This window comes from Alexandromys fortis, unplaced genomic scaffold, assembly GCF_014885135.2.
Source record: "Alexandromys fortis isolate MF-2015 unplaced genomic scaffold, M_Fortis_MF-2015_v1.1 scaffold_0, whole genome shotgun sequence".
NCBI classification, from domain to species: Eukaryota; Metazoa; Chordata; class Mammalia; order Rodentia; family Cricetidae; genus Alexandromys; species Alexandromys fortis.
Genome location: NW_026067949.1, coordinates 22,518,581 through 22,529,489, shown reverse-complemented (window position 1 = coordinate 22,529,489; position 10,909 = coordinate 22,518,581). Strand labels below are relative to the sequence as shown.

At 44.2% G+C, this 10,909-nt stretch overlaps 3 protein-coding genes across 3 annotated transcripts in view; 1 reads left to right on the top strand and 2 right to left on the bottom strand.

Moving 5' to 3' along the window:
• Ube2k (ubiquitin conjugating enzyme E2 K) overlaps window positions 1-4,562 on the bottom strand; it is a 53,768-nt gene extending 49,206 nt beyond the window's left edge. Inside the window, exon 1 of the mRNA XM_050149633.1 lies at window positions 4,361-4,562. Within this exon, the coding sequence (XP_050005590.1) occupies window positions 4,361-4,423 (63 nt within the window). The 5' untranslated portion in view covers window positions 4,424-4,562. The remainder of the gene's footprint in view (window positions 1-4,360) is intronic.
• Window positions 1-10,909, bottom strand: part of N4bp2 (NEDD4 binding protein 2) — a 330,918-nt gene that overhangs the window by 285,161 nt on the left and 34,848 nt on the right. The window lies entirely within an intron of this gene.
• LOC126506367 (uncharacterized) lies at window positions 4,613-7,507 on the top strand. Its single transcript, XM_050149887.1, has 2 exons — window positions 4,613-5,058; window positions 5,708-7,507. The coding sequence occupies exons 1-2, from the start codon at window positions 4,613-4,615 to the stop codon at window positions 5,895-5,897; spliced, it is 636 nt and encodes a 211-aa protein (XP_050005844.1). The 3' UTR covers window positions 5,898-7,507.

Below are 10,909 nucleotides of genomic sequence, written 5' to 3'. Positions count from 1 at the left end.
AGAAGAGTGTAAAGGAAGGGGAAAGAAAGGGGAAAACAATCTTTTGTTCTAAAGACAAAAGATTCAACCAATCTTTGGATAAACACTACACACCTTACACAGTGACAGTCTTACAGGTTCTTCAAAAGGAGTTCTGTCTACAGTAGTAGGTCTTACCAACTGGCAGTCAAGAGACATTTACTAGACACTACTGACAAGGATAGTAGGTTTAGCCGCAGTAAGAGCACCAGTGTTAGACACTGGAGATACTCATGCACACCTTATAATGCACTGGAGACCCAGTTATAATTTAAAAAAACAAAAAACTGCTCAAAATGTCATTAATTCTAGAGTTAAGAAACTATGCCTTAGAGAGGTATGGTGGTCCATGCCTTTCATCCCAGAATTCAGGAGGAAGAGGCAAATGGAGCTCTGGGAGTTGACACTAGGATGGTCTAAGCAGTGAGTTCCAGAGCAGCCAGGACTGCAGAGAGGAGAGTTTCTGCCTTAAAAAAAGAAAAGAAAGAAAAACAAAAAGAAATAACAAAAAGAAAAAGAAACTATGTCCTACAGAAATCTAAACATATTCTTTCATAAGTTTGCAAGCTGCTTGCATATAAGATAATCAAGGCCAAGCTAGATCATCTCTAGTAATTCATAAATTTTACTTATTATGAAAGAATGCTAAAAAAAACTTAGTAGACAACAAAAAAATGAAACAACTTTGTTTATACCACAGTAAACATTCCCTTTGAGAATACAAGAAAATGTCAGCAAATTATAGCTAAAAATTATGTATTAAAAAAGTGGCAGATATGAGCATAAATATAAGCCAATTTATACACTTATTTAAGGGCACTTTATATCACTGAACTGCAAATTTATTTTATTTTGAAATTCAAGTGAACCTTCAAATTATAGGGTACCAATGAGTTTATACTAACATTAACTAGTGCTTAAATGCTTTAACAAGTAATACAAAGTACTGTAATAAAAATGCAGGCCCAATTTTGATAATTAAAAGTACGTCTATCCTTACCAAGCCATGACAGTGTAGTGCATATTAACATAAGCAATCCCAAATTCTAAAGTCATGTTTGCAGACAATTTAACGTCTCTGAGCCTCAATTTTCTCACCTAAAAAAATATATCTACTTCAAAGACCTATTGCTAAGAATTAGCAATAATACATAAACAATAGAAGAGGAATGTTGCAAATGGCAGCAGCAGTAATTGGTAGCAATAATACAACCCATGAATATACTAAAGAAAGGCTTAATCTGTTGATCATCACATGTAGCAATCCACCTGACTTGACTCATAAACTGTAATGTATTCTAAGTAAATCTTAATTCTGAGCAACGCTCAACCACTACTTAAAATCAGTCATATTCTAGAGTATTTAAAAGATAAAAGGCCCATCTCCAAATAGTACTTTATGAAAGAATAGATGCCACCTTTATTTCATTAAGTACCATGCACATGACTCAAAGTTCAAAGTGCCCAGTCATGCAACTTCCCCAGTTTTACCTACTTCTCATAAATCCTTTCTCTGCACTGTACTGGCAAACACACATCTCTCCTTTAGATACAAATGTGAGTGCCTCTCCACAATACCTGGCTAGGTCCTTCACATTTATGTTAAATGCTTATATTTTAACTAATACATTCAGCAAATTCCTATGATCAGAATTCAGTGAATGGCAGCTATCTTTACTTGTATTTTGAGACACGATCTCTCTCTGTATCCCTGGCCATACTGGCTAGAACTCACTGCTTTTGCCCACCACCTCTCTGCACCCCTCCCCCAACCCCAGCGCTGAGACTAAAGGCATGCTCTGTAGAGTTATCTTTACAAAATACTTAGAAACAGATCAAAAGTAAGTCATTAGATCCACCAAAATTCTTAAACGCTAGCATGTGAATCAAACCTGATACACTGAAGATTTACATGAGGTGACATGCTGAAACAATTACTTGATTAGCTATTTAAAAATTACATTTATATTCTTAAAAAAGAAAATATATAGACTGCACTATGGGTCCTTATTGAGGTGAAAATTAATTAACACAGCCTACCTATGGAACTGGACATAATAATGTATGAACTAAATATTGGTTAAGGATAAAACTATCTGTTGGTTGAGCTTTTTTACATTATTAAATGGTTTTTTTTTTGAGACAGGGTTTTTCTGTGTAACAGCCATGGCTGTTCTGGAACTCACTCTGTAGACCAGGCTGGCCTCCAACTCACAAAGATCCACCTGCCTCGGCCTCCCAGTGCTGGAATTAATGGCGCATGCCACCATGCCCAGCTTACAATATTAAATTTTATCTGATCTTTTCGTAGTATTCTTTGCAGCTTACTTTCCTGGATTAAGTTCCTGTTACATTTACAGCGGCACTGTTCCTGGATAACTTGTGTTCCTTAGAAAAACTGACAATTTTCTTTAATTTCATACATTAGAATAAGCTTTTATTGTATTTGCATGTGTGGGTATAGAGGTCATGTGGGTCCTCAGGCCTGAACTCAGGTCATCAGGCTTGGCAGCAAGCCTCCTTTGCCCACGGAGTCATCTCCTCAGCCCATCACTTAAATAGAAAGTCACATCACATTAAGCAGATACATGGATTTTCAGGGCTTTTAAAAGAAGCGTTAGAGGTCTAAAGACTTGTCTAATCTTACTGTTTTAGGGTGCTAACAAAATATTCTCTTATCTTTCATTAAAAATATGTATCTACAATCCCAAAGTACATTTGCTTATTAAAGAAAAAGTTAAAATTACTGTTAAAATTTGTGAATATGTGAATACAGACATTCCCACTGTTTCTTCATTGTTCCACAAAAATACAAAGTCATCCTTCCATTCAGAGTTTTGGCAAATGAATACAGAGGTCAGAGTTCATGCTTTGTAAGACGGATCACTACTTATTTCTTAGTCTGTTCACTAAGTCTGCTAATATATCACTTCAATTTTGAGTAACTTTCTACATGTCTACTTGGAAAGATGGATAATTATCTGCAGACTCTGACACAATAATGCTGGAGCGCTAAAAGATTTGTAACAATTACTCATATACTTAAAATGCCTAATTTTTAAAAATCACTATTGACATTATTAAAATATCAAGCATATAAGAAAAACACAAATAGCACTACTTATTGGACAATGGAATGTGAACCTTGAGGAAAAAAACTATTTCCAGAATTTTCTTGCTAAATACAAACAGAAAATCTGGCTTTTTTGTTCACTCGGGTCTGAAAAGTTGTACTATTACTTGCACAGCTAAGTCAAATTATTAAATCACTTTCTATATTCCACATATGTCTGGCCAGTATTAATGTATTTAAATTTTGAAGGACTCACGGGTAGCAAAAGTCTTATTTTTTAGTAAGCTATTTCATGGTATGCTATTTTGTGTCCAAACAAACCTAACTCAATAATGAGCTACTACAATGTGCATCTGAAGAAATCGCTTGTTTTTACTAGGGCTCTTTTCAAAAGTTAAGACAAGTTAAGTACGAGGGACATCGCAATGAGGTTTCACAGGACACTAGTCACAGCGGCATTGCCCTAGAAGAAACTCTGATACTGGTAAACACTATTTTGAAATAAGCCACTCATCCACTTCATTATTTTCCCTAGATCAAATCATTTAAAATAACAAACAACTTGCCTTTCACCACACAAAAAGCTTTACATTGTCAATGCTGAGGCGTATGTACTGGTGGAGTATGTGGAAAACAGGTAACTAATTTAGAATTAATTTCCTATATGTAGTGAAAAATGCTTCAACGCCCCTTCCAAATACGATACTGACCATTATGTCTCCATGGGGCCCCCAACAGTCTACTATAAGGGAGTAATTGAATGTCTTCCTTTCCTCCATGCCTAAGGACTCTGTAGGCGCCGTCCTCAAAGAAAAGACAGCAAAGGCCTGGCAGGTAATACCCAGAGTCCCCCCTAAAAGTGGGGGCCTAGGAGGTGCGCTGCTGCCGGGGATCTAGTTACTCTCTTCCCCCTTCCCCCAACCTACTTCCCGGGTTTTCTCGGCCTGCTCCTTCCCCACCCCGGAGTCACACATCCAGATGTTGCCGCCGCCTCGGGGCTCTCTCTCCAGAGCTCACGTGTCCCCGACAAGTGCTTCTGCATCTGCCCCCCAAACCCTGGTCCTCCCCAGGCCGCCCCGCCGCCCGCGAGCCCGTCTATCCCAGGGCCCCGGGAGGGGAGGGAAAGGCGGCAGAAGGAGGAGGGGAGACCGCCGCTTCCCCATCGGCAGCGGCGGCCGCAGCGAGGCCGGCCGGGGCCGCCGGGGTCGCGGAAGGAAGAGCCCTCCCGCCCCGGGCTGACATGGGGGTGTCCGGTAGCTCATTTCTGACCTCCTCGCTCTTCAGCACCTCCTTGAACTCCCGCTTGATTCGCTGCACCGCGATGTTGGCCATGTCTCTGCCCGCAGCTGATTCGTACCCGCCTCCTCCGCCACCGCTACGACCACCGCCACCGCCGCCACCTCTTCCTCCACCGCCTCCGCCCTCAGTGATTCAGACCCGAGCACACGAACGCTGCCACTGCCACCCTTGCCGCCGCGTTCCCCCCTCACTGTAGAATCACCTCCGCGCCCGGCCACCAAAATGGCGCCGGGTCCGCGCATGCGCACCACGCTGACCCGGGCGGGCGGCGCAGCCGCTCCAGTGGTAGCCCCATACATCTCAGCAGCGAGCCCGCGCCGCGCCGCGCGTCTGTGCCGGGGTTTCGGCCGCGTGGCTCCGCCCTGCCGGCGTCTGGGGCGAGGAGGGTGCGGTTTCCGCGCCCGGTCAGCGGGGTCTGGGCCTGGCGGGTCCTCCCCTGCCCCTTTGGCCGGGAGGCTCGGAGCCCCACCCGGCCTGAGCCCCGCTCTAACTCTGCCAGACCCAGAGCCCACGGGCTGGAGGTGCCTCCCTGTGTCTAGCCGAGGAAAAAAGCTGTGCAGGAACTCGGTCCTGCCCTGCCGTCCGTTGGTAAACCCCCCTCGGGAAATCCACTGCCGTTGCTTTTGTTCTGGAACCATGATAACGCAGCTATTATTCGGTCATCGCAGGTATTACAGAGACCTTGAGGTTGTGTAATGGTTGGATCCCACGGCTTGTACTTGGTCCAGGTATTGCCAGGGAGAGGCCCGTGGTTGGTTTAAAAGCCAGAAGTTAATCTTTAGCCTGTTTGGATAATGAACGCTGAGCTGGAGAACTAACGTGTTTTTCAAACTTGAATGTCTTCAGGATCCCCGGAGAGCTTGTTAGATTGCTAGGCCCTATCCCTAGAGTGTGGATGGGCCTAAGAATTTGCATTCTTAGCAAGAATCCTGGCTACCTGTTTTTCAGCGAGAACGGCTGAATTAAGCACATGAAAATCTCTATTATATCTATTATAGTGGAAGTTGGAGAAAGAGACACTCCTCAGGAGGAAGAAGGAGCGTTAGACCTACAAAGGTGTTCGGAACTGGTAGGTTTCAATAAGCAGTGAGTGAGTATAATTGAATGGAGAAGAAGATAAACGAGTAAAATGTTTTAAGTGAACAAGAATCTTGAAAGGCTATTTGAAAGTAGCTAATAGAGCCGAGAAGTACTTTGGAAATAACATTTAGAGATAATGAAAGTGTTATGTTTCATGTATTTCTTCACCTAATCAATCAGTTGAATATTCTAAGACTAATACAAGCTGAGTATGGTGGTACACACTTGTAATTCCAGAACTCGGAGTCGGAAGCAGAAAGATCATGAGTTCGAGACCAGTCTTAAGAGTGCTTCAGGAGCCGAGAGGATTTTTTACTCCCCCTTCTGTCCTCTGCCACCTCCGTTGTCAGCTACGATTTCCTCATCTGAGAAGGTGTTTAGACTTCAAAGAATCCAAAATTCTGAAACATCTCATTTCCCTGAGTAGACTAAATTATAAAAACTTGTAGCAGAGCCCCCTAGTGGTTGTAAGGGAGCTCAACTGTTACAACTAAACACTACAATTAATTTTTGCCTTGATAGAAACCTAAGAATATTGTATATATTTGTGCCCACACGACTTAAAATACTTTTTATCACACTCTGCCTAACCTCAAGAAACTTAACAATAATCGAACAGAGAACAAGTTAGAAAGGTCTGATAATTTCTTTGAAAGATAGGGAGTCGGTAATGCTTCTTCTGTGCCGAAGCTTGACCCCTGGGCCTGTGCATGCCTAGTATGTGCCCTGCGAACTGTGCGTGCCGAGTGTGTGCGCTGTGGACTGTGCGTGCCGAGTGTGTGCCCTGCGGACTGTGCGTGCCGAGTGTGTGCATTGCGAACGGCCCGTGGCCCAGCCAGGTTGTGGTGTGTGTTTATGCTTAGGCAGGCTCTCATTATACAACCCAGGTCGACCACCAACCGAAACTTTTCTGACTCAGCCTCCCTAAGGCTCAGACTATGGATAGACACCACCACACAAGGCTCAGGTTTATGAATTTTTTAGTGCAAGTAATTATTTGAGGGCAAATCCCACTTTTGGAATTCATTCTAATAGAATAACACCTTAACAACATTCTAGAGAGCCGAAAGGATGTAGCTGGTGATACCTGAATAACTTCATGAGTAGGCTCATAGCAGTGTTCATGTCTTAGCTTTGGCAATGCTCCGCAGTAATTTACAATGTTCGCATTACCAGAAGGTGAGTAAAGAACATACAGAAATCTCTACTATCTTTGCAGCTTATCTGTAAGGCAGTCATTCTGAACTGGGCTTGGCGCCTTACTCCCAGAACCCCAACTACTTGGGAAGCTAGGGCCAGAGGTCAGCCTAGAGGAAGAAAAACAGCTGATCAAGAGAATGGTATCTCTGGTCTGGGTGGAGACCCGCCGGTCCAGCTGGGCTAGTTGAATCAGCTAGGGGACCACCTTCCGCCTACTAAAGAGAGAGATGGCATGATTAGTTCTTTAATGATGTGCTGTACTTTTCCTTCCCAGAGTCTCCGCCCCTCGTGCAGCTCAGCATCTGAGCTTTGTATGGTTGTCAGTCTGCCCACATTTCTGAATTACTCAGAAAAGTTTACTTTTACTGTTTGCTAAGCATGCTTTTCCTTAATGCTTGGGCTTTTCCCCCCAACATTTTGGGCTTCCTTAACTCTTTTTATACAGCTTCTCACTGTATGACTGTTTATTTTTCATGTGTCTGACCTTTATGTCACCTTAAATGGCTTCCTCCCCTCCCCATCTCCTCCAGCCAACTGCTGAAGTGTAGAGCTCACCTGGCTTGGGTTTTTATTTTCTTTATCTGTTTGTTCTTGAGAAAGGGTCTCACTGGAGCTTTGGCAAGCCTGGAGCCTAGTGGTAGACCAGGCTGACCTCAGAAAAGACCCATCTCGTGCCAGGTGGTGGTGATGCCTGCCTTTAATCCCAGTACTCGGGAGGCAAAGGCAGGCAGATTTCTGTGAGTCTGAAGCCAGACTGGTCTACAGAGCAAGTTCCAGGACAGGTAGGAGTGTTTCACAGAGACACCCTATCTGGAAAAGCCAAGAGAGAGAGAGAGAGAGAGATCCACCTCCTGAGTGCAGGGATTAAAGACATGCATTTTTGTTTTAATTATCTTTATTTCCATTTGAGTCCATCCTTAAGTTCTTTTATTAATGAGACTAAAAACCCAAAGGGTAATCCCAGTAATATCAAGACCTTCACTTAAGGCTTTTTTTTTTTAATTATTACAAAAGAATCCAGGCAGAGGTGATGCCTATATTAAAGGTGCTAGCCTTTAATTCCAAGCACTCAGGAGGCAGAGACATGTGGATCTCTGAGTTTGAGGCCAGCCTGGTCTACAGAGTTCCCTCACAGCCAAGGCTACGCTAATCTTGAAAAAAATATATATTACTAAAGAAAGAACTTAAGATGTGGGGGGAGGTGGGAGTCATGGCTTATGTGTGAAGGTTGTTGAGACAATTTGGGGAGTCAGTTTATCCACCGTTCGGTTCCAGGGATTGAGCTCAGGTCATCAGGTTGGCAGTGTTAGAAGTAATCTCAGGGTTGAGAAAAGAGCCCACCATTCCAACTGCAGTGTCTGCACAAGGCCGACTTTACTCCTGACCAATAAGGTGTGCTCAGAAGGACGAACACACTGAGACAGGAAGTGCATTTGGTGTTTCCTCTAACTCAGGTAGTGACTGTGCCTTTTCCTCAAGGGCTGGCTGGCTCCCACCTCCCAGTCTTGATGTAATTGGTGTAAAAGGAATTGGTGTGCAGGAAATGAAGGGAAGCTAAAGAAAGAAAGCGAAAGAGGTCACTGCTCTAGGTCATCAGATTCAGTGGAAACAGCAAACCTTGGACCTTAGTGTAAACAAAGGAGGGATTAAAATATTTGCTTAAAGTCTTACAAGGTGGGAGAAGTGATAAAAACACTTGGACTCCTTGTTTTAAACACAAGTTTTAGAGTATGATAGAAAAAGACCCATTTGATATTTCTACTACAACAAGCAACTCCCTGCTGAGCCATCTCACCAGCCCCTAGATCTGTCCCTGGTAAACTACTTCCTCTAGGACCTCCTTAAAAAATGTCTATCAGCTCCTCGATAATAGCATGAAATTATGAATCCATCAATACATCAATATATTGATTAGGTCAAAGCCCTCATGATCCAGCTGCCACTCAATGCTTGGATCCACTGATTGGGGGACCAGATGTTCAAAACATGCATGGTTTCAGGGAGATACTTGATGCCCAACCTATAACAAACACTATGCAATGCAATTCATATTAATATATTACCATTTATATGCCAGGAGAGATTACATTTGCTTATGTAGTGTTTGTGGATCTTTAAGTGGTACTGGAAAAATTTGTAAGCAGCTGAACAACAGTAGCCATCCTTGGAAAACAAACTTAAGTATTTGGGGAAAGAAAAGGAGGTTGTTGGGGCCTACCAGTGAGTGCTGAGCCTGACAATTGAGTTCTTTCCCCAGAAAGCACATGACTTCCACCATGCACGCAGGTGCACACAAGTAAATAAAGTAAGTGAATGTTACCATATATCCTGTTGTGTTGGCTTATATTTTTGTTTATTTGAGGCAGGGTCTCAGTGTGTAGTGAAAACTGATCTCCAACTTGTGATCCTCCAGCATCAGCTGCCCAAATTTTAAACATGTGACTCCACACTAGTCTGGAGATTGTTTTTTTGTTTTGTTTTGTTTTGTTTTTTTCAAGACAGGGTTTCTCTCTGTAGCCCTGGCTGTCTTGGAACTAGCTCTGTAGTCCAGGCTGGCCTCAAAGTCACAGAATCCACCTACCTCTGCCTCACAAGTGCTGGGATTAAAGGCATGTGCCACCACCGTTGGGCTAAGATTTTTTTCTTAATGTTCTCTGTGATTAAATGACAAAGTGGTATTTTAACAAAGTCTGCAGGAAAGCCACTTTGTGCCACTGAGTTGTGAAGAAAAGGCCACTTTATTCATGGGACACAGTTTTTACTGGAAATGGCTGAAGCGTGCAATATTCATGCAGACTGTTATTTAGTAGGCTCCCTGACCTGGAAGACTCTCCTGACTCTTCTTCCTGCTGCCCACTGAGAGTCTGAGGTCCACATACAATAGCCTCACTTCTCCCACAGATCACTGGGCCTCTTCACCCAACACTGGCATTTCCCACTAGTGAGGACTCTGGACTCTTGTGGTTTCTCACCTTTTGACCTCGTTAAGCCTTGGTACCAGGCAACCATGGCGCTCTTGGCCCAGAGCCTTTGGCCCCTGCTCTGTGTTTGACAAATCACTGAGTAGCCTGTGCCTTCTCGAAATTGACCCTCTCTGAATTCCTGGGAGGCTAAGAATTACAGACTCTTGGGTCTCATTTATCTGCCTCACTCCTGGGAACTTTGGCATCGTCTATACCTCCAGCTTTTGCACTATTTAAGGGCTTCTAAACTTGTCCGCCTTTGCAATCAGCTTTGGCCCAAATACCCCTTGGATATTGCTTTCTGATCCACTCTCTTCCACCTGCAGCCAATCTGCTTTCTCGCTCACTGGCAGCTTCACCTTCCATTCAACGCTGGCAATTGGGTCTCGGTGGGTAGCCTCTGACCATTCCCCTGGATGTGAGGCTTCAATTCTCGAGCACAGTCCTCTCCTCACCTTCTGGCTTTTCTCAAAGTCCTGATACCAGGCGACTGTGTCTCTCTCCGGCTCAGAGCCCTTGGCCCCTGTGCCTGCTTAAACTGCTCCTTTCTGAGTTCCTGGGGCTCTAGGAATTGCAGACCCTTGGTTCGATCTTCTCTGCTTCACTGTGGGAACTGTGTCATCCATCGTCTGTATGGCCACGCTCCCATTGAGATGTCTTTTGGAGACCCACTGACCACTCCTTTCAAATCAAATTTGGCCTCAGTATTCCTTAGACCAGGCAGTCAGGAAACGGAGAAAGAATTCTCCACTTTCTTTCTCTGTCTGCATCCCCTCTCTAAATGTCCTGTCTGCTTGCTGCAACATGCAGGTCAGATGGATAAGCCAGCTTCCTCTTGCTCAACACACCGGTTTTCCTTTTCTTTTTATTTACTCAAGTCCTGCTTCCATTTGGCCCCCGTGACCTTTCCCCTGTCACTTTTCCTCGCCTTCTCAGGAGACAGCCTTGCTAGTTTGGTACAAATTTGTTCTGTTTCATTTTTTACTATTGACTGCCCTCGGTAATCAGCCACCTGTGTCTCCTGGTGAATCGGCTAGAAAGAGGGTGTCGAGGTGCTGCCCCGGTGATGGGGAAGAAACAGGCGCCTTAAGTTGTGAGCTCCAGGGAGTCAACTTGGATTCACCTCAGACAGCATTTTACCAGATCCAAGTGGCGCCTGACGGTTCCACGGAGCCTGGACAGTAAAGTAAAAATCAGCTACCCCAGGACGTGGCCAGCACCCCAGCTTTCTCAGGTCCCCCAAAGATGACTGATGCTCCCCAGGTCAACGCAGTCT